The sequence below is a fragment of the Hoplias malabaricus genome, chromosome 9 (genome assembly GCF_029633855.1).
Source record: "Hoplias malabaricus isolate fHopMal1 chromosome 9, fHopMal1.hap1, whole genome shotgun sequence".
Lineage (NCBI taxonomy): Eukaryota > Metazoa > Chordata > Actinopteri > Characiformes > Erythrinidae > Hoplias > Hoplias malabaricus.
The window spans coordinates 36,755,637-36,779,784 of NC_089808.1; the positions used below are offsets into that span (position 1 = coordinate 36,755,637).

General features: G+C 42.6%; 1 protein-coding gene across 2 annotated transcripts in view; it reads left to right on the forward strand.

The window, feature by feature from the left end:
* Positions 1 to 24,148, forward strand: part of colec12 (collectin sub-family member 12) — a 63,806-nt gene that overhangs the window by 19,389 nt on the left and 20,269 nt on the right. Inside the window, exons 3-9 of one of the 2 annotated variants that reach the window (XM_066680211.1) lie at positions 10,969 to 11,091; positions 20,818 to 20,904; positions 21,005 to 22,048; positions 22,150 to 22,662; positions 22,773 to 22,915; positions 23,097 to 23,206; positions 23,961 to 24,026. In XM_066680211.1, the coding sequence (XP_066536308.1) occupies positions 10,969 to 11,091; positions 20,818 to 20,904; positions 21,005 to 22,048; positions 22,150 to 22,662; positions 22,773 to 22,915; positions 23,097 to 23,206; positions 23,961 to 24,026 (2,086 nt within the window). Of the gene's footprint in view, positions 1 to 10,968; positions 11,092 to 20,817; positions 20,905 to 21,004; positions 22,049 to 22,149; positions 22,663 to 22,772; positions 22,916 to 23,096; positions 23,207 to 23,960; positions 24,104 to 24,148 lie in introns of both variants that reach the window. The other variant, XM_066680210.1, reaches the window with a different exon arrangement.

Here is a 24,148-nt window from a genome sequence, read left to right on the forward strand (position 1 = left end):
CAGCCGCACTTATGGCTTTTAAATAAAAAGAAAAAAAAGGTCCTGGAAGAGTATCATTCACGAAAACACATGTATTAGTTTTCATATCAGTGCTGTTATCAAGATTTATACCTTACCCACCCAGCCCTTATAGCTATAAGGTGAGCTCTTGGAGAAGTTGGTTGTGTAGGTGTTGTGCTCCGTTCCAGGATACTGGAAAACTGGTTCCACGCTTCCACCGAGGCTGTGGTCGTCATGTCAAGAAGCCAGACCCACACAGACACTTTTACTGAAGCGTTTTCTGCATCCCAGCTGTAATTTGAATTGACATTTTAGATGTTTACTCTTCAGTGCTTGGCACGGTGGGGTGATGTATCAAATGTTCTCGTGTATCCTTTGATACTTGCTTTGTTTAATCAACTCCAGATGGTGTAAGAGGCTGTGCCTATTTAAAGAGTCATAAACCTGTTTGGAGTCAAAAAAGCCCATGCTGCAAGCTGGTGCTGCAGGGCCGTGCAGTGCAGGGGTTTACTGACATAACGGTGTGGTAATTTGTCCCTGTGGTTGTTTCCTCCTTTTGTGCCTGTTTGCTTGTTAACATTCCACAGAGTGATTTTCGGTGTTGAGGGGATGGTTATTGGTCCCAGAAGTTCACAGCAGTGAGATGAGTTGTAGAGCTGTGGAGTTGGAAAGATCGGATGCAGCATCTCTTTGGGAGTTGCATAACGACTGGAAGAAAAAAGATTATTGTCTTCTTCCTTCACAAAATAAGCCAAAGCTACTCCCATTGGATCTGATCAAAAGCACAACAATGAAATACAGATGCAGTGAATAAAAATGTGTGTATCATTTCCAGTCAACAACTCTAATATCTGTACGTACTGAGGCAGGTTGCTTTCCCTGATCTTTATGTAAAAGCTTGTGAAAAGCTTCACTGCTGTTTGCCAGACTCTGTTGTGAAAAATATAATCAAATTTTTAGGAGATTAGCTGGAAGGGTGAATGTTTCAGATCAGCGTATGAAAGTCAGCGGGTCTGCCGTTACTAGGAAACCCTCTGTATAAACCTGCCTGCCTTTATTAGTTCTGTAATGAAGAACTGAGGGGTTGCCAGATTAGCCTTCTCGCACTTTTGGTGCCCAACATGACGCTTATGATTTTCTTCCAACTCCAAGTCTCTCTGAGAGTGTTTTTGGTCCTGCTCCACAGTAACCACTAAACGAGCCAGAAAACTGCTCCAGAGAGGTGAAAAACATCAAAACCAGGGAACACCAGGCGATTTAGAAATCTGTGAATCTACAGGTAGCTCTATGTGGCATCAGATTTTCAACTAAAGCTGTGTGCAAAATCCTATTGTTTTTTCTATTACACAATGTTTGGTAAATTAGTTACATTAGACTTGCTCAGTCAGGAGTAGTGATACACAATATTGGAAACTGTGAGCAAAAACATATGTTGTGTATGTTGTAAATTGTATTTTCAGAGAATACAATAGCTTTGGGTGGTGCTGAAGGGTTAATCCTTTGTAATCTAATACTGGAATGAGCAGCCGCTTTAAATGGAATATTTAGTCTAACAACAATAAGAGAATGAACTGCTCCAGATGAATTTGAGCAGTTAGAATCAGACACAGTATGTGGTGTGAACCTGTGAATGTAGAGCTAAGATATGTTGGTAATTATGAATATCCGGGGACTGATATGGACTTTAAGCAGGCCAGTCTAGCATCCACTGTCTCTGATTATGCTGAAATAAACAAAGAGGCCACTGAAAAAGATGTCACCTAGAACAGTGTTGTTCAAACATTCAAAAAAAATTATAAGTTAATTTTAACAGGTACATAAACACACAATGAGCGTGTACACAAACAGGCTTTACATTATGCTACAAACCGGACTGTGTAGACTAACTTTGAATCCCACTGCTTATATTTACTCCTACTCCCTGTTTTCTAGCATCATGCTTGGAACCAAGCTACAGGGTGTAGCGCTTAAAATCTTCCCCTACAAAATGGGATGACCCTTCAAGAGCCTGATACGTCATCAGAACACAAATAAACAAGAGGCTGCTAGTAGTGATCTTAAGGTAGCTCTGCACCGGTCTGCAGCAGTAGCCACTGGTTGACATTAATTACATTTAAGGATTCATACACCTCCAAAAGTGTTCAAAAATTATATATTATCACACACTCCTAACTCTTCTGTGATATAAAACTGAATTCAGCTTTTTTCAAACACTAAATGTTGCAGTAACATGAGGTGCTAGAATGTAATTGATTCATTGTTTAATGTGGAATTCAAAATTAATTAGTTACCTACCAAGACATCAGTGTACTGCTAGTGATGTTTTATGTTTGTTATGAAGAAGAGGGTAATAACACATTAAAACTACATTAGACTAAGTTAATACAATTGTTATCATAGTTCTTAAAGGAGTAAATACGGACATGTATGGGTTTATTTTTCAAAAAGAACTGAGACCACCTACCCTTAGGCTAAACATAGAGATGGTATTCACCCTAATTCTGTATGTTTTAATAGTGGTGTGGACAAACGAATAGGCCAATGTCAGTTATATATTGTTAATAATTGTTCAGAGTTTGGGTTGTGATATATATCAGTAACAAAATATGGGTCACTTGAAAAAAGCCCTGACCTAGAAGGCAGCATGCATTACTCCAAAATATGTATACGTCATTCAAAGTTACTGTTGCCTAGCAGCTAATACATCCCATGCCATACACTGGCTTTTAAACTTGTGCTGGTAACAGTGAGATGGTCATTTTCTTTTTTGCACCAGTTCACATTATGTTCATTATTTCCATAAATAATCTGAAGGTTGACTCATCAGATGACAGTACACATTTCCACTGTGCTTTACCAGTGAGCTGAGAAGCTGCGTGAATTTCTGACACTTTGACAATGATTTGTCAAAGTACTCCTGGGCATATGCAGATATATGCATCACAGATTCATGTCAGCTATTTATGTTGTGAAATGTAAAATATATCAAATATCAGGTGCACTGAGTAGGGATTTCCCACCTAGCAATTTACACACAAGTTTCTTCTGATAGTATTTTGAAGGTACCGATCAAGGTGGGTTTAGAAATGATGGTTCTGTTTTTATTTGCATTTCACTGTTGTCAATCTTTTTGGAAAACACTTCTTTGTGTCCAGATTTGGCGTGTCTGCTGACCTCTGTGCAGAAGTTAATTTGTTCAGTCAGTGGTGAAACACGACCTGGTGGTGGCCTGGAAGCTGTGTTAAGCTTTCGCCCTTTGTTTGGTCTACACAATTTGAACGGTTCACTTCACTGGAAAGAGAGGCTAGTGAAACCAAGCTGTCTGACTTTGACAGTTTAGCTTTGCAGCAAGCAGAAAGAGCTTAGCACAGAACTTTGCCAAAAAGCAGGTTACTTAAGGTTATAGGGTTGTTGGAAAGAAAGCACTGAAAACCTGAAAGTGCTTAAATGTAGTTTGAGGAGCATTTGAGCTGTAATATGTTTTACCCCAAAAAAAATCTATGGAAAGCAGAAAGAAACAGACGTGAACAGGCTGCACACTGTAGAAGTATGTTCAAATAGTCTGTAATAAACCAGTGGTATCCTGTCGACAGACTCCAGTCTGTGTCTGGACTAAGGGTGGGCAATATGGCCGTAAATATGATTACAATATATCAGGGTATTTTTGCAATGACAAGATTTTTTTGAAATATGAAAAAATGACTGAAAAATATCTGAATAATTATTAAAGATATATTACTGCAAAAAAAAAAAAAAATAGTATCAGTTTCAAACACCAAAACAGTAACTTTAACAGAAGATTGTGTATTTTAATATAGTAAATAATAAAGAGTAACAAATGAATCTGCCAAAAAACAAAATCCAAATAAATATGATGCATGCATATAAATATTCATTCATTCATTATCTGTAACCCTTATCCAGTTCAGGGTCGCGGTGGGTCCGGAGCCTACCCAGAATCACTGGGCACAAGGCAGGGACACACCCTGGAGGGGGCGCCAGTCCTTCACAGGGTGACACACACTCACACATATGGACACTTTTGAGCACCCAATCCACCTACCAATGTGTGTTTTTTAGACTGTTGTAGGAAACCCACTCAGACACAGAGAGAACACACCAAACTCCTCACAGAGAGTCACCCGGAGCATGGCTCAACCCCACAAACTCCAGGATCCTAGAAACAAATAGAAAATGGATGTTGTGCTGAGTCAGGTTGGTCTGTCTGCTTGGGTTAAAGCTCAAAAAGCTGTTGAGCTCCTCACTGCATTTTAACCACAAACTCAACTGGGTGTTTCTGCTTGAGGTGGTTAAACAGATTAGTTTCCCCTTTCATTGTCACAGGATTCTTGCGTTGGTGACATATTGCAGTGGTTTGTACGTCTGATATTCTGTATCCAAACCCTCTCCACACGATTAAAGTCACTCCTCTTTATTCTGGAACAAACTCAGAGACGAATCTCGTCATACTTGTGGCTGTGCCTAAATGATTCACACAATAGACATGTGCCATATTATGAATAACTGCGTGACATCATTACGTAAACAAGTCAGAATAATACTGTTACCACGGTATTGATTTTTAATTGTTATTGGGAATGATATGATATGATATGATATGATATGGCACAGCCCTAGTGTGGACCTAACAGCAATCTATTATGGATCAACAACAAAACATAAGAAAGAGAATACACTCTTTGTTCTTTGTTTCCTGAGACCAATCATGGAGTTTGACATCACACAGGCATTCGATTGTGACTTATGTTTGTGAAAAGCTGCTTAGCAAATCAACAAAGGTAGGATAACATCACGCCCAAGATCTAAAATATCAGCTTCAGTGCAATGGACAATGAAAATCGCACATTTAAGGAATAATTTGTGTTCATTTATCTCACTCTTCTGTGGAGATATTGAAAGTGGACCTCTAAGAGTCATATTTTTAAACCCTGATCTAGACCCACATCGTTCAGAACTACATCAGGCGGTAATTACATCTGTAATTTAAAGCACGATTAAACACTGTGATGAAACTTAGAACAGATTCATCTCAATGCGGAGAAGTGCAGTCTTTGATGGTCTGTGTGAGTCTTGAAATGCTTTTTTTCCGCAGTTCTTTGGGGACATAAGTCAGTCGAACATTTCATTCAGCACCTCACAGCAGTTTCCCTCAGAGCTTGCTCCCAGTGTCTGTAATGTGGTAGGACTGTCTCCCTGTTGCTTGGAAATTTCCACCAGCAGTGTTCGGTGTGACTGGCCTCTTACTCCAGGTACAGAAAAAAACTGAACAGGAATTTTCTTTGACCAGCTTCCTGAACCCAAATGAAACACAGCTGTTTTACATGTGCATTGATGTGAACCTCAGCATTCTCTCTCTCTCTCCCCTCCCTCCCCCGCCCTCTCTCCCTACTTTTACTTCTGTCTCCACATCCCTCTCTTTTCTCTCTCCTGTCTTAGCTAACAGTACCTCCTCCTCTACACGTCTGTTTCTCAGAGCTATTAGTCCGTCAAATCCTGTGTTGAGAATGTTTACGACTCCAGCCTACACCATGTTTCCGTCGCCTTTACAGTTGAAACCACAGACCCCAGCCCTATCAGTCATTAAGAGGACAGCAGTAACTCTGAGACCACAATTTATTTTTATAATTTCCAGTCTCAGTGGACATAGAGTATAATTCATTTTCAGTACATTTCTGAGAAGATTAGATAGTCCACTTTTATGAGGAAGGGGTCAAAAAGAGTTTCCAAAACTGAATAATTATTAGTTGGGATTCCTAACAACAACCTGGTCGACCCCCAAAACCATCCCCATTCAGAGAGAGACAAGTACGATATACAGTTTTGCCTCAGGTCTCCTCAGATATTTGTGTTCATCCTTCCACTGTGAGATGACACTCACACTATGGGTCTGAAAGGACGTGGAGCTGGAAAGAAAACTTTACTAAGAAACTGAACACACACAAAAACGTGTTCAGAACAATGGTGCTGAAAATGTCTATTTCCTGGCGTGTGATTTGCATGAAAAAAGCAACAAAAATCTAAGATTGAATTTTGGAGGTTTGGAAAATATTGCTTTAGTTTTACAAATTAAGTAGAAACCCGGAGGAAACCCATGCAGACACAGAGAGAACACACCACACTCCTCACAGACAGTCACCCGGAGGAAACCCACGCAGACACAGGGAGAACACACCACACTCCTCACAGACAGTCACCCGGAGGTAACCCACACAGACACGGGGAGAACACACCAACTCCTCAAATAATATACTATAACTTATAATATCTGCTGAATACACTAAATGATAATGTTAATATCACTCATACAGAGAGACTAATTGGAAAGGGATAAAGGAGACCAAAGGAGGGGTGGTAAGAAAGAGTAACAATGACAGAGAGAGTGCTGTTACTTCTAATTTAATCATAACGGTTCTTCTTTGTTTGTTTTTTCTAACATTAAAAAGTGAATACGTTTTACCTGACCTTGGGATTTAAATGAATGAAGAGCCTCTGACTTTTGCACAGCCCTGAATGCAACTGTGAGTGAAGTGTTTAATTCTGTGAAAAGGCTGGTAGCATGTTGTTCACAGAGACGTAAATCACCATCAAGATCTAACAAGTGCTCAAGGATATTTCACCTGGGCATCCTCGCAGGGCTTTTCAAATACTCTTCTTTTCTTACTGTGCATTTAAAGCTGCAAAACGTTTGAAATATCTGTCCCTAGTTCCCTGTCCCTGTAAGAGGTACCTTAAATTCTTACAAGGAGCTCTTCTGTTTATATACTCTATGGAATTTCATGGCCCAGGTCGATCTGATGACCAGCACATCTGACCTCTCAGAGCCCAAAGCCTTGTAGTAAAAGATCACATATGGAGAGTGGTGTCCCCTACAGGATGTTCACTTCAGGCAAGCTGCGAGTGTGTGAAATGTGCACAGGGGCCTTTGTGTGTGTGTGTGTGTGTGTTAGTTCCTGTATTTCTTTACTTAATTGGAACAGCAGACTAAATTTCCCAAATCAAATTAGCATTTTTTTCCCTGATGCCTTTCTTTTGTGACACAGCTGTATCAATTTCTGAGCATGTTCCAGATTAGATTTGAGGAGATCAGCTCTCAAACAGTGGCGGCGTGGTGGTGCTGCAGGATGTGCCGCTGTCACACAGCTACAGGGTCCTGGGGTTGTGGGTTCGAGTGTGTGACTCTGTCCACAGGTGTGTGTGTGTGTGTGTCCTGTAAGAATTCTGTAACAATGAAAGGGGGAAAGACAACTCATTTTTTAACCACCTCAAGCAGAAACATCCAGTTGAGCTTGTCACACAGCTCCAGGGACCTGGAGGTTGTGGGTTCAAGTCCCGCTCCGGGTGACTGTCTGTGAGGAGTGTGGTGTGTTCTCCCTGTGTCTGCGTGGGTTTCCTCCGGGTGACTGACTGTGAGGAGTGTGGTGTGTTCTCCCTGTGTCTGCGTAGGTTTCCTCCGGGTGACTGTCTGTGAGGAGTGTGGTGTGTTCTCCCTGTGTCTGCGTGGGTTTCCTCCGGGTGACTGTCTGTGAGGAGTGTGGTGTGTTCTCCCTGTGTCTGCGTGGGTTTCCTCCGGGTGACTGTCTGTGAGGAGTGTGGTGTGTTCTCCCTGTGTCTGCGTGGGTTTCCTCCGGGTGACTGTCTGTGAGGAGTGTGGTGTGTTCTCCCTGTGTCTGCGTGGGTTTCCTTCCTTCCTATTTCTGAGTGCAAACAGTGGCAGCCAAAACTCGTTTTTACAAACAGCATATAGCTGAGCGTCAGTACTTTTTTCAGCCTTGCAGTAGGTCCTTTATGCACTAATCTCTTCCCAGTTTTTTGCTCATTGAAAGTGGAACTAGGCAAAGATGCTTTTTTATCTTGTTTAGTAAATTGTGATGATTTCTAACAAAAAAAAATAATAAAAAAATTGAAATGACACAAAGCATGACTCTGTTCTTCGATGTGCTGGATGTGCTGATGCTCATTTTAACTATTAACAAATAGTGTTAAGTCGGCACACAGTGCACAGTTCCTAGACTGCGCTGGGAGCATGGAAGGCATCTCTGGGAAAATAGTTTTCTTTCAATGGAGCAAACAGCGAAGCAAACATGTTTTCCTTAAATGAAAAAAAGAAGTGGATGGATGCACTCTAGTGCATTCTTTTCCATACAGCCTCCCTCCCTCCCTCCCCCTGTGTCCCTTGCTGTGTTTGATGTTGCTTGTTTGCATGGTGATGCTAATCTGAAGATAAGATGGGAGTTGGAGTATTGCACGGTGTATTGTTTGTTAATCATTATCACAGGGATTAATACTGCAGGAACCATTAACCATTACAGTGCTGAGATCCAAGAAGGCAGCAAAGTGTAAATGAGCCCTGTAACAGATCACAATCTCAGACATTCCAGATGTGCGACTGTGCTGTTGTGATGACTCAAGGTTCTCCGTCCAAAACGCTAAATATTTCAGTCCTATGAACAAATAATTTAGGTCAAAATACTGTGTTGTTACATATTGCAAGACAATTGCAACAAGGTAGTCCTACGACGGTTATTGGACTATAAAACTCAGCCCTAACCCAGACCACCTCTCTGAGCTCTCAGGGCCGCTGGAGGCCACGGTTCCCACATCCGGGGCCACGGCTGAGGCCTTTGAGGCGTTCAGCCGCAATGTTTACACAGATGTGTGGGTCCACGGACGTGTCTCCGCCCTCCCACCCCCCATGACCTGCTCCCTACATCCCCTTCATCTCCCTCCTGGGGCTTTCATTAGAGCACAAACCTAGATGCCCGGGCTGCCACTGTGACCATCTGCTGATGAAGGCCCACATTCTGATCAAATTTGAGAGGGGGGAGGATGTCAGGCCAGCTGTGGAATGTCTAAATGTGTTGTGGAGGAGACCGTGCTCCTGGGGATGTTTATTTGCTGAAGGCTGACTGCATCAGCTCCAGCTCCACAAGACCCCTTCTCTGCCCTCAGTCGGCCTACACTGCGTCTGCTTGGGATATGCTGCGGAAACATGATGTTGCATATGTATGTTTTTGTGTTCTCTAACTGTACTACACTGGCAAATCCAGATGTTGAGAGTAGAGTAAACATTCATTAAGCTTTTGAAGCTGTTTCTTTGCAAAGAATTAAACATACTCATTTGTTTCTATTAGAACTCAAATTCCGATTAGATTATTAGCAATCTTGAGAAACAAGAATTCAATATCAGTATCTATCACAGTATAAAATGTTTTAATATATAAACACATTTTTAATATTTCAATATACTTTATTTACAGCAACTGTCACTGACTGACGGTCATTAGAGGGCGCTGTCGTCAGTTCAGCACTCAATTTTAAAGTTAGTTTTAAAAGATGAATATTGACGAAGCTGTTGTTTGATGGTGATGTCATAGAGCTTTCAGTTCTTTGAAGTTTTTCTGTGGATTTTTTATTGTTCATATCGATATCTGAATTATATCGTATCAACCGAAATTAAGGAATATATCGTGATATCAATTTTGGTCGTTTCGTCCAGCTCTACTTTGCGTGTCTAAACTCTAATCGCCTAATCATCAAAATAATCATCTGACTGTTGATCCAGTGAATTGTTTAAGAGACACAATATTTCTTGTTGCAATCTGATCAACGTGTTTACATGCACTTGTGAAATCAGATAATGTGAAAGCTCAGTTTACATGTTGGAGACCGACTCATTACTCAAACACACAACTCAATTTTTTTATTGTTGAATGGATCCCTGACACATTTATCCGCATCACGTTTATAAGCAGAGCTCTGTTCCTCTGTGTCAGTCAATAGAGGAACTCGGGGCGTGACTCCCTACATAGTGCACATTACAGATAATAAAACGAATAATACAGACAGTAAATATATGATAATTCCACAAGGAATTGTGAACCTTATAGAGCAGTGATTCTCAACTAATGGGTTGCGACACAAAAGTGGATGCGTGCAGCATTCTCGTTGCCATGGTAACCACCATTCGTTTGTCGGTTACCTGGGATGTTTGGATGCAAGATGGCGAACCGCAAATATAACACGGAGTATTTGAAATGTAGATTTTTTTGGCCCATGAGAGCATGCATCCATCCAAACTAATGTGACGTTTACAAACAAAACTTTTATACATGCAGTTGGCATAGTCCTCCTCGGTTTCTTACTAATCTTGGCAGTAATCTGATTTCGTCTTTGCAACTAATAATATCACATAAATATATGACAAACTTCCTGCTGTGGCTCTTTGTAGACATGGACCCACTTTACCTGCAGATATGGATTTACTTTTATTTTTTAATACGCAGTGCTGTCCTTCTCACAGCTTTCTCTACACTGCAGCTAAGATGGAGAACATATCTTGTTTCTTTAAAGAAGTGTCTGTTTTTGGATGCCGCGTGTGTCCCTCTGTTACAGACAAAGACCCGAGCTGCCGGACACATGTATCCAGAAAGGACTTGTTCGAGCAAGTGGTACTTAATGAATATTTAGATACAGAATGTTGATAGAACTTCGGAATATGTGTCAGAGACGGCTCTGTTCTGTTTTGTTTGAGAAATGTGAAAGGAGTTGGGTGCGAGCTAAAACTGAGCTAAAATCCAGCTCTTTTTTATTTATTTATTTTTTTGAAGACTTGATTCTCCATTCACATCAATAAACAAAGGCATGGGAATGTGACCTGCAAGTGTATTGCTTTTGCATGCTTTCCTCCAGAAGCTTCTACATCCTTGAACGAGCCAGATAGAGCTGTAGCCAAGGAAAGTTCATGTCAGGTACTAGGTGTCCTCTGTGCTACTCTTTTCCTCTGGAACTTGGCATTTAAGTGAAGCAGCTAAGTAATACACCATGCACGTACAAGACTTTGCTGGAGCACCAGCTCCAGATATCGAGTGATTTAGTAAAAGCTGCATTTCCATCATTCATACTGATCTAGCGTCATCTAACTAAGGTTTGTGCTGTTTTCTCTTGCAGGTATCCAGGAGGGAAATGAATGCACTAAATGTAAGAATGACTGGGCACTGAGGGCAGCCATCGCACTTTTGTACGTCCTTTGTGCTTTGCTCACTATAGCCGTGGCTGTCTTAGGATACAAAGGTAGGAAGATCTCTTTTCTCTTCTAGTGGGTTGCACCTGACATCACTGTGTAGAGTAGCCGCCATTTTGGAAACCTACCAATTACTCAAACACACAACTCAATTTTTTTATTGTTGTATGGATCCCTGACACATTTATCCGCATCACGTTTATAAACAGAGCTCTGTTCCTCTGTGTCAGTCAGTAGAAGAACTCGGGGCGTGACTCCCTACATAGTGCACCATACAGATAATAAAACAAATAATACAGACAGTAATTATATGATAATTCCACAAGGAAATGTGAAACTTATAGATCAGTGATTCTCAACTGGTGGATCGCGACACAGAAGTGGATGCGTGCAGCATTCTCGTTGCCATGGCAACCACTATTCGTTTGCCAGTTAACCACAAATATAACACGGAGTATTTGAAATTTAGATTTTTTGGGCCCATGAGAGCATGCATCCATCCAAACTAATGCAACGTTTACCAATGAAACTTTTATACATGCAGTTGGCTTGGTCCTCCTCAGTTTCTTAAAAAACAAAATTGCTCTTAAATTAACTTTGTATGCATATGTTATGTTTAAATGTATTTTTGAAGGCTATTTTTTCCAAAATTTCTATAAAAGTGGGTCGCGACTTAATGACCATGAGAAAATGTGGGTCCCGGGTTGAGAACCAGTTGAGAACCCCTGTTATAGATGACTGAAAATTATTTTTGGACATACGATGCAGAAACTGTTACTTTATACAGTGGATGTAGTGAGACGTTTGGGATTCAGCCACGGCTTCACTGTGGCATAAAAGCACTTCACACTGATCACTGACACTTTTGGACATGGAGAACTACATTATTAAACTTTAAGCCAAACCAGAGAAATAATTTAGCCAGACATTAGCGATAAAATATTATCCTCCAAGAATCTGTTAAACTCTCAGTGCGAAGGGAGAGCGGAGTCTGATTATTTACCGTGTAAACAAGGGGAAAAGTATAAGACAAAATATACCTGGCTTGTGCCTGTAGTCTCTTACACATTGAACCAAAACACTAATGACTATATCATCTGTGTATTATTAACTCTCACCGATTCAGTCACAAGATCAGAGAAATGCATTGGAGTCTAAAGCTCTAACAGTTTTCCATTACAGCCTATGACGAAAATGCTTATGTGGCTAATAGAGGATAATGGTCTTTTCCTCCTCATTATGCACCACTGTGGGATCCTTTTCATCTCTGGCACAAAGAGGCGGTGGGCGTCTGTGTTCTGAATGTTGTGAGACTCTCTCCAGTGTAGGGAGAGGAACTGTGTATGACATGGTTTATCAGTCTTTCCCATCTGTTTACATTAGTGATGGGATCTGAAACCTGATAATCAGTCCCCACTATGGCGCCCACGCATAATTAATCACGTGACTGCAACCCATGGATTGTCAGTAAGGCCATATTTAGAAAAGTACACGCAATCAAACACATGGTGTTTAAAGTGATACACTGTCTTTTCATCAGTCTTTGAGTAAAGGGCAGTGCTAAATAGACGTGGATATGTGATGCGTTCTACTGATAATTATTGTCTGATGTTTGAGTGAAAAAAAACTGAACTAAACCGTGTGTTCATTCCCTAGCCAGCTTATACTTGTCAGATATCTTCCACTGTTTGACAGAATATTTGTGTTTTAATGCCTTGCATCTCATCTGCATTTCTTCCCTTTGGATTTGACATAAGGCAGCCATATTGTTCCGTAGAAACAGGAACGTTACTCCAAATATTATCATCGGGGCCTTTAGAATGGCATGTGTTTTCTGTATTCTCTTGGAGAGCTTGAAGCATTATGAAACGCAGCCTTGTAAATTATGTCTAATTCATGCATTTTTTTGTGTCGTAAAAAAGATGACTTGCGGACATTGACCGTGAGGTGCAGGAAGAAGATATCTCGCAGAAATCTGAAAGCATTTTTGGCCTCCTGGAGACCCGACAGCTTGCAAATCTAAACATTCTGAAGTTCTTAGATGATTAATTCACATAACTATAAAACACAAAAGGACTTAATCTGTCTTGAGGAACTGTTTAAGCCACACAAGGGTTTTCTTGTGATAGTTTCTTTCAAAATGTTAAATATGAGGATTTTATCTTATTATTTTGAGTAGAGCCATGTGCTGATGTTAGAACTCCCATCGGTTTTATTCCATGCTTTAGGTTTAAAGGCTGCTGAAGGTTTTCTCATCGCACCGCTCAAACAAAACTATTAATCAAATGATCTAAGACATATAAGCTAAGATGCACGACGTATCTTGTGTATATACAGTACAGCGTATATATCCCTTGAGTCATGTCCATATATGAACGTCCTTGCTATTAGCTGGAGGATCTCAATTGAGTTTTACTCTCCAGATCATGTCCGCTGATATACATTGAGTCCATATGTCATCAGTAGTGCCTTAAAAGGGGCTAATTTCAACCAGATGAGGGAGTGATGTAGGGCAGCGAGCTCCATTCCAAACCCACGCTGCAGGAGATTTTATGCCTTGGCAGCAATTTGTTGTCCCAGCAACCGCAAGTTGACTGACAATTGCAGCGGTTGTCCACATCACTTTGCCTTCTCAGAGAGTTCTGTTTTCAGTGTATGTGCGTACAAGTCTACTGCAGTGTTAAAATGACCCCGTCTGACTTTTAAACCGTGTCTAAAAGCATAATCTAAAACCCTCACTGTCATTTTATCATTTTATCATAAGGATAAAACCACAGTTTTGGCCACTTTGCCAAAAGTGCTTTGATGATCTTGTGTTCAAAAGGACTCTGAACTGGATAAGGGCTTACAGATAATGAATTAATTAATGTTTTAAAACTAGGAGTGTGGTGTGTTCTCCCTGTGTCCGTGTGGGTTTCCTCCGGGTGACTGTCTGTGAGGAGTGTGGCGTGTTCTCCCTGTGTCTGTGTGGGTTTCCTCCGGGTGACTGTCTGTGAGGAGTGTGGTGTGTTCTCCCTGTGTCTGTGTGGGTTTCCTCCGGGTGACTGTCTGTGAGGAGTGTGGTGTGTTCTCCCTCTGTCTGTGTGGGTTTCCTCCAGGTGCTCCGGTTTCTTCCCACGGTCCAAAAACACACGTTGGTAGGTGGATTGGCAACTCAAAAGTGTCTGTAGGTGTGTGTGTGTGTGTGTGTGTGTGAGTGAATGTGTGAGTGTGTGTCACCCTGTAAAGGACTGGCTCCCCCTCCAGGGTGTATTCCTGCCTTGAGCAAAGTGATTTTGCAACAATGCATTACACACTGAACAATCACTTGTTCAGGAACGGCTACTTACTACTTGTAGTTCTACAATTACACACTGTAGTCCACCGGTTGCTCTGCATACTTTCTTATCCCTATTTCACCCTGCTCTTTTATGGTCAGGACTCCTACAGGACCACCACAGAACGGGTATGATCTTGGGTGGTGGATCATTCTCAGCGCTGAATGTGATAGTGGTGTGTTAGTGTGTATCATGCTGGTACCATTGGGTGAAGGACTAGAGAATGACCAACACAAACTGCGCAACAGCAGATGCCTCTGATTTGCGTCTACAAAGTGGACCAACGAGGTAGATGTGTCTAACAGAGTGGACAGTGCAACACACACTCACACACCAGCAGATCGTTGTCGCTACAGCACTGAGAATGATCCACCACACAAATTATACCTGCTCTGTGGTGGTCCTGTGGGGGTCCTGACCTTTGAAGAGCAGGGTGAAATGGGAATAAGAAAGTATGCAGAGAAACAGATGTACAACACTCTGTAATTGTAGAACTACAAAGCGCTTCTGTGTGGTCAGTGGAGCTAAGGAAATGGACAGTGAGTGTAGATACAAAGTAGGTGTTCCTCATCTAGGGATCGTTCAGAGTATTATACAATGTATTCTTTTTTGTGAAGTGTATTCTAGGAGTTCTAATCTCTAGAAACTTCCTAATTTGATTCAAATCAATTTGCACACAGTGATTCTGGGATTCCGGGCCCACCTCGGCCCACCTGAACTCGATAAGCACTTACAGATAATGAATGAAGGAATGAATGAATATTTAAAAATTAGGAGAGTGGTGTGTTCTCCCTGTGTCTGTGTGGGTTTCCTCCGGATAACTGTCTGTGAGGAGTGTGGTGTGTTCTCCCTGTGTCTGTGTGGGTTTCCTCCGGGTGACTGTCTGTGAGGAGTGTGGTGTGTTCTCCCTGTGTCTGCGTGGGTTTCCTCCGGATAACTGTCTGTGAGGAGTGTGATGTGTTCTCCCTGTGTCTGTGTGGGTTTCCTCCGGGTGACTGTCTGTGAGGAGTGTGGTGTGTTCTCCCTGTGTCTGTGTGGGTTTCCTCCGGGTGACTGTCTGTGAGGAGTGTGGTGTGTTCTCCCTGTGTCTGTGTGGGTTTCCTCCGGGTGACTGTCTGTGAGGAGTGTGGTGTGTTCTCCCTGTGTCTGTGTGGGTTTCCTCCGGGTGACTGTCTGTGAGGAGTGTGATGTGTTCTCCCTGTGTCTGTGTGGGTTTCCTCCGGGTGACTGTCTGTGAGGAGTGTGGTGTGTTCTCCCTGTGTCTGTGTGGGTTTCCTCCGGGTGACTGTCTGTGAGGAGTGTGGTGTGTTCTCCCTGTGTCTGCGTGGGTTTCCTCCGGGTGACTGTCTGTGAGGAATGTGGTGTGTTCTCCCTGTGTCTGCGTGGGTTTCCTCCGGGTTTTCTGGTGTTTTGCAATAGGTGTTCTGTATATTTCAAATATGCTCAGAAAAGTTTACCAAGGCATAATCATCAAGTTCAGCCGTCCCTACACAGTCTCCATGTGGCGGTGGTGAAATATGAATCTCATTGGTCATCTTCCCGGTTAAGCGCCTGCCCTGAAGCCAGCAAAATCACATTCAGAGGGCCTTGATGCAAAACTTTGCTTAAAAATAGCCTTTTTCAACATCTAATGCTGAAGGGGGAGGTCTGGAGAGGCAGAGGGCGAGACAGCTTGGGCCTCCCACTGATGGACCCCCAGCACGAGGCCAACCAACGAACCTTTGAAATAGACCTCCATGTTATGTTTTTCCACAAAGCATGTTATTGTTTTGTGTTTGGTTACACAAGTGCTGTCTGGAATGATAACACTCAGGGTCTTGGATGGATTTCAGATTGTTTTGCGACGTCAAAGCCGTCCAGAGCCCTGTGGTATAACACATCAGCACGAGGGAAACAGGAAGAGCAAATAATCAAACGAGTCAACAGTGGACCTCTGCTCTCTTTTTCATTCATAATTTTACATCCATTGAGAATGTCATTGAGGTAGTTACTGTGCAGGAGGTTTGTAATTATACTCTACTACAGTCTCTGAAGATGGAGCAGTGTTTACACAGGAAAATAGGAACATTTGTGTCCTTAGAAATAAACATGCCATTATGGAGAACAGTGAAAGAGCCGAGCAAAAACACTAATAGTGCACCCTCTAGTGCTGGAAACTATTTATGGACTGGGTACCAGGTGTATATATAAGCAGTGGAAACTCCTAACAGTTATATAGGTCCACCCCCAAGGCTAATATCATTAGTACTTTAAGAACACTGGCCAAAAAAAAAATGTAATCAATCAGATTTAGTGTTAGTGCAGTATATTATAAATAAATTATAAATAATGTATGTTCATATATTTACAGCTTACTCAAAAAAGTTTCCGTAGGTGTGAGTGTGTGAGTGAATGTGTGTGTGTGTGTTGCCCTGTGAAGGACTGGCGCCCCCTCCAGGGTGTGTTCCCGCCTTGCGCCCAATGATTCCAGGTAGGCTCTGGACCCACCGCGACCCTCAACTGGATAAGGGTTACAGATAATGAATGAATGAATGAATGTTTACAGCTTTTGATATTTTTTAATCATATCACAGTTTTTTATAATGAATTTTTTTATTACAGTTTTTGTCACAGCACAAAAGATGAAATGCCATGTCTGAAAGTCCTTAATTTCTTTATAGACATTGTACATTTCAGAGCAGTACACTGCCAAACACCTCCAGGGTCCTGGGGTTGCGGGTTCAATCTTTGTGTCGCTGCCTTTGAGGAGTGTGGTGTGTTCTCCCTGTGTCTGTGTGGGTTTCCTCCGGGTGACTGTCTGTGAGGAGTGTGGTGTGTTCTCTCTGTCTGCGTGGGTTTCCTCCGGGTGACTGTCTGTGAGGAGTGTGGTGTGTTCTCCCTGTGTCTGCATGGGTTTCCTCCGGGTGAGTGTCTGTGTGGTGTGTTCTCCCTGTGTCTGCGTGGGTTTCCTCCGGGTGAGTGTCTGTGTGGAGTGTGGTGTGTTCTCCCTGTGTCTGCGTGGGTTTCCTCCGGGTGACTGTCTGTGAGGAGTGTGGTGTGTTCTCCCTGTGTCTGCGTGGGTTTCCTCCGGGTGAGTGTCTGTGTGGAGTGTGGTGTGTTCTCCCTGTGTCTGCGTGGGTTTCCTCCCAGTGTCAAAAGCCCATGTAATGGCTGTGCTAAAGGGTGTGATGCCCTGTGATTGACTGGTGCCCTGTCCAAGGTGCATTTCAACTTTGCTCCCCATAGTTCTGGGTAGACTCTGAATGTATTGTCAAGGATGGAGGGCTTATGGAAAATAAATAAACGAAACGTTTGAAACGTTTTATTACCCACAATAAATGGTCAGAAAAATGTGATAATCTCCATTTCCATGTTTAGAGCATTTATCAATCAAGGCAATCGCTGCCAAAGCAGAAGTGTTGATGTGTCCATGTGGAAATGAATATGTTGTGCTTTAGATTACAGAGGACAACAGTCTAAGGCTAAGTTTAACAGTGACCTGTGATTTTGCTGATGGGGTAAAGGAAGCCCCCCCCACTGCACTAAATACTGTCAATAATGACAGAGTGTATTTATGTATTATATAGTGTTTACGAGAGCAAGAAACATAACATAAACAGCAGGAGTGGTGCCAGAGAGACTGGTGAGAATCACCAGCGCAGCTCAGGAGACACCCAGACGGTCAGATCACGACCCGCGAGCGGCCACTCCACATTCCAGAGGAAATTAAGTGTCATGCATTTCCTGTGCGACTGTGCAAGCGGAATGCCTTCTCGCTGTCGGCGTGTGTCTCTGTGTGTGATCGCCAGTGGCTTGTGACAAATGTATCCGCCACAATGTCTGCACGGTGCTGGAGAAGCTTCCATTTGTGTTTCGCAACTTCTTTCTCTCTCCTTCTCTTTTAAAGTGTGTCCAGGGTTAGTAACGGCCACATCCATACACCTTTCACCGCAAACGCTGAGCAAAATGTAAATAAATACAGATTGCAACAAGGTTTATTGGCAACAGGTGAGTGACTGGGTTTAAACAGAGGTAAAAGCAATTCAAAGTGTTTTACAGAAGAAACAGTTCAATTCAAAGCAAGAATAAAAATCATAAAAGTTCAATAAAACAATTCAAATATTGCAGTAAAAAAGGAAATACATAAAAAGAGTAAAATGATTAAATGATTAAAACAATTTAAAATGATCCAATAAAAGAACAGGACTAAAGTGTCGTTACTGAATAAAAGTGAAGAGTAATACAGAGCTAAACACTGCTTCTCTATGTTTAGTTTTCAGGGAAAGGACTGAGGAAGGACTAACTCTAGTTCCTAAAGATCTGAGAGCTCTGCTCGGCTCATATCTCTGCAGCAGATCTGATAAATACACTGGTCCTACCCCATTTAGACATTTATAACCAGTAATAACACCTTAAAGTCTATTCTGTAACAGACTGGTATCCAGTGTAAGGATTTGAGGATGGAGGGGTGATGGGATCTCTTCTTTTGCTCCGAGTGAGAACTCTAGCAGCTGCGTTTTGAATCAGCTGAAGCTGTTTAATGGTCTTTTTTGGAAGCCCAGTTAAAACACCATTACAGTAATCAATGCTAGAAATAAACACATGGATAAGTTTCTCCAGCTCTGGTTTAGTCAGAACATTTCTAACCTTACTGCTATTCCTAAGATGGAAAAATGCTGATCTAGTAACCGCTTTAATATGAGACTACAACTGAGATCTGAGTCCATTAATACACCAAGGTTGTGAGCCAGTTCTTTAGATTTGAGGGCTCACGAGTCCAGATACGCAGCCAATCTTTGTCTCTCATTGCTGTTCCCAAATAGTATAATCTCTGTTTTATCTTTATTTAGCTGCCGAAAGTTGTGTGGGCAAAGAGTGAAATAAGGTTTCTCAACATAAAATAGCAAAGAACTTGGGGATTTCCTCATCTACAGCTCATAATACCATTAAAAGATTCAGAGAATCCAAATAAATCTCTATGTGCAAGGGTATTGTCATAGATGGCACTGAATTAAAAGCAGACATGACTCTGTAGTAGGTCACTGCATGGGCTCAGAAACAATGCAAGTTAAAACTCACCAATGCAAAGAAGAAACCATAAATAAACAGGATCCAGAAACATTGCCACAATCCCTGGGCCCAAGCTCATTTAAGATGGGTGAAGTGGAAACGTGCCCTGTGGTCTGATGAATCAAAGTTTGAAATTCATTGGAAATCATGCCATCTAACTATAAGCTTACAGCCCAAAAACCAGGATCCGTGTTGGTATGGAGGTGCATTAATGCACATGGCATGTGTGCAGTGATGTAGACAACATTTTGACAGTTGGGCTGTTGTGGAGGATTTGACAAACATGAGCCACAGCTCAGTTCAACGCTAGATCCCAGGAGTGAGGTGCGAGGAGCAGAAGCTCTGGTTTTTAGCCATTTTTCTCAGTACTCTTATTTCTCTGCATTTATTGTGTTTGCTTTGCTCTGTTTAACCTTGTCTTTGCACTATCACAAACACAGTCCAGTACTGTGATGGGCGAGACTCAGTGGAACAATTCTGAAGTGCCTGAACTCTACGTAAGACGCAGCACAGAATCAGAACCACTTGTTTTCAGACTTGGGCAGATCACAAACATTGACCAGGTTGTTTTATTGGGTTTCCTCCCACAGTCCAAAAAAACACGTTGGTAGTTGGATTGGCGACTCAAAAGTGTCCATAGGTGTGAGTGTGTGTCGCCCTGTGAAGGACTGGCGCCCCCTCCAGGGTGTGTTCCTGCCTTGTGCCCAGTGATTCTGGGTAGGCTCTGGACCCACTGCGACCCTGAACTGGATAAGTGTTACAGACAATGATTGAATGAAGATGCAACATTTTGACAATGACGGTACACAAATTACACAAATTGAATTCAGGATGATGATGTAGACATAGTGGGGACCAATGTGGCAAAAATATTATCACACAACATCCCAATACAAAAGGCATATTAGAGTGTTTCCGTTTTCTTTCTGTGTACCACATTTATCATCGAAAGCTTCCCTGCACTAAATTCTATTATATTTATATATATATCGTTTTTAAAAACATGTAGTTGGTATCCACAATATTTAAAAAGGTTTGAGTTTGCTTTATTTATTTATTTGTTTGTTTGGTTGTTTAAAAAACTGATCACATATATTTCAGTGGAAATGTGTATAATTTATAAAAATGGACGTGAGCTACACTTTTGTCTTTGTAACTAATTAAGCAAGGGACCGTTTACAAACATGTTTTTGGATGCTATTTTTGTTTTTCCTTTTTTTGTGATGAAATACGTGACAGTTGTGTCTTTTGCATAATGTTTTTCCCTAAAATTAATAAAGGTCCCTTGACACTGTAAATCATCATTCGAAATAAGTACAACTAATGTCTGTCTCTAATAAATGGGTAATTGAGCTTGAGCTTGGGCTTACTCCAGAGCTTAGTTGTTTTTTTGCTGTGTGTATTCCTCAGTGGTCCAGAAGATGGATAATGTGACAGAGGGCATGGAAAACTATGGAGGTAAAATCATGGCTGTGGAAACAGACCTAAAGAAGCTTGGTGAGTTCCATCTGCTGACACACTACAGCCGTATTCACAAAGGGACTATCGTTGGTGCCATTTATGCTTGAACTAATGGAATCGAAACTTTTCCGTGCAGATGATCAGACGGGGGAGAAATCGGAGAATGCCACGAGTGAAATTATGTCTTTTAAGGCAGAAATCCAGTTACTGCAGAGTCATCTTAATGACATTGCCCAGACTGCGTCCAGAAACAAAGCAGCTCTGAACGAGCTGCGCTTGGCAGGAGACGACATACAGAGCGGCCACGGTTCCCTGAGGGACCTTCTGGAGAGCAATGCCAACACCATCCGCAAGGTCAACCGCACCTTGAACACCTACAGCGATCTCATTGGCGGCCTGAAGACAGACACTGAGCGCCTACAGTCAGACCTGCAGACGCAGAAGAGGGAACAGAGCAGCTCTGTCAATAGCCTCAATGCTCTCAACTTCACCCAGAGCCAGCAGAGGAACCTCATCGGCTCCCTCCAGAGGTCGGTGGAGGATGCCAGTCAGGCGGTGCAGAAGCTGAAGAATGACTACCAGAGCCTGCAACAGACAGCCAGGCAGGCCAAGGCAGATGTCGAGTGGCTCAGGGAGAAGGTGCAGAACCTCCAGGCGCTGGCAGCCAACAATTCGGCGCTGACCCGCTCCAACAGTGACGCTATTGAAGACGTAGCCTCTCAAATCAGCTCACTGTCTGAACAGGTCCAGAACACCTCAACAGTCACAGAAGTTCATGACCAAAGCCTGCGGGAGCTCATGGACCAGCAGAGAGACCATGACAACACCACCTCTCGCAAGTTCGATGCTCTGGAGGGCCGTCTGGACCAGAATGAGGATCACATGGACCGCATCACAGGCAACATTAGCTTCACCACGCAGCTGCTAGGAGCCATCAGCACGGACCTGAATGGCCTTCGCGGCTGTGCTGAGACGGTCATCAGGCACACAGATCTGCTGCTGACCCTTAATAGCAGCGTCCTGGAGGCCAGGACTGAAAGCAATGAGCTCAAAGCCCAGCAGGAGGAGCTAGCCTCCAGGCTTGATAAAGAAGTGAGCAAGCTCTCTATCGTGATGGAGGAGATGAAGCTAGTGGACAGCAAACACTCACAACTCATAACCAACTTCACAATCTTGCATGGTAAAGCATTAGATATGTTCTTGGAACTGAAAGGAGCTGGTAACTCCTTTGTTATCCATAAGATACTAACTGCATTTTAATGACTGATATTATATTTCCAGGCCCACCAGGTCCTAGAGGCCCACGGGGAGATAAGGGGCCCCAGGGGCCTGCTGGAAAAACCGGCGAGAAAGGCGACACTGGGGAAAGAGGCCAACCAGGGCTTCCAGGACCTAAAGGAGACAAAGGGATTCACGGCCTTCCAGGGATCCCCGGCTCCAAAGGTCCACCTGGGCCAAGGGGGAATCCTGGGTCAAAGGGCTCCAGAGGTTCAGGAGGTCGAGCTGGGCCTCCAGGTGAGAGGGGTGACCCTGGTTTACCTGGGCTTGCTGGCAGAGATGGTCAGCCAGGTCCTCAAGGCCCTCAAGGACCACAGGGACTCAGAGGGTTAACAGGACCTCCAGGACCACAGGGACCACCTGGCCCTGTCGGCCCCGTTGGTCCACCTGGGCCATCTGGACCACCTGGACCACCAGCTGGGCTCCCTGTCCAAGTGACTAAACCTTTGCCTCCTGTAGTACCACAGAGCTCAATGTCCCACCAAGTCCAAGGGCCTGTTCCCACCACGGCGCCAGGTACAACTTCCTGAACAAATTGTTCTTTTGAGTCAAATCTATTTGATTTGATCAAAGCAAACACATTTTTTTTCCATCACATTTCCATTTTTTGTCCTTGTGCACTTTAGGATGCCCGCCTCAGTGGAAAAGCTATAAAGACAGTTGCTACTATTTCTCAGCTCCATCAGAGAGACTCAACTTTGAAGAAGCCAAAGTAACATGCAGCAACAAGTCCGCTTCTATGCTCATTATCAATGATGAGGGTGAACAGGTAACAAGATTTCCTGGATACAGGTTAGACTTAGTCTAGATGAGTGTAAGACTAGCCTTTTTGTAGTCGAAGATCTAGTCTAAGATCTGTCTTTGGAAGCAGCCTTGTTGTGTTTTATTTTTTTTTTATTAAATTAAATAAATTTACTTAAAGGTTTTTTTTCATTGTGTTTATTCACCAGCTTTGGATCCGCAAGCAAATTGCAGGAAAGGGCTACTTCTGGCTGGGCCTTACAGATATGTTAGAGGAAAACATCTGGAGATGGGTGGATGGGAGCCTTCCCAGTTTTACGTGAGTGAGGGGCAGGGTACACTTCGACACATTTTGGCTTCTGTTCAATTATTTTGAAAGTTTTTGATGAATATACAAAGTTTCTATAAAAGAACGTATACAGAGGAGAAGCACAGACTGTTTATGAACCTTTAGCTTGGAAGTGGTGTAAATGTTACAACTTTTAATGACAGTTGAACGTGGGAGCCCAGGAGTGAGGAGCAGAAGCTCTGGTTTTTAGCCATTTTTTTTTGTTCTCTTACCTCTCTGAAATCATTTGCTCGGTTTAACCTCGTCTTTGCCCTTATTTGTTAATGTGGGTCCAGTGCTGTGATTGGACAGATTCGCGTGATTGGAGGCTGGACTATTTTGAGGTGCCTGCCATGTATATAAAATGGCAGACCCCCTCCCCAAAAAAAACTGGTGGTCTGGTTAAACAACACAGTCCTAGTACAGTACTCTGACCTTTTCCATACTTTTGTATATGACTGTATCTGCATCAAATGAGTTAAATCTGTGCTTCCAAAGGGTGATTAATATAATGTAGGGACTCAGTAATGTTGCTTTCATGGCACAAAACCGTCATCATGTCAAATCACGATTATATCTTTCACACAATGTAGAGCACATCTGCAGTATTTAACTGAGGTAGTAATCTTTTTCTTTTTTCTTTGGGCACTGACAATGTCTAAATTAGTTTTGTCAGAACCCTTGGGAAAATTTTACATACGGGACACAATAAATGTATTCCATCCTTTTTCATATGTGACGCTAGGAAGTGGAAACCAGGCCAGCCTGATAACTGGAGCCATGGCCATGAAGAGGGCGAAGATTGCGCAGGGCTGATCCATGAGGCCAACTGGAACGACTTCTTCTGTACAGATCTCAATGGATTCATCTGTGAACGTACAAATGAGAGTAAGTAATTATTTTAGTGTTGACACACGATACTGCGTGAGAATT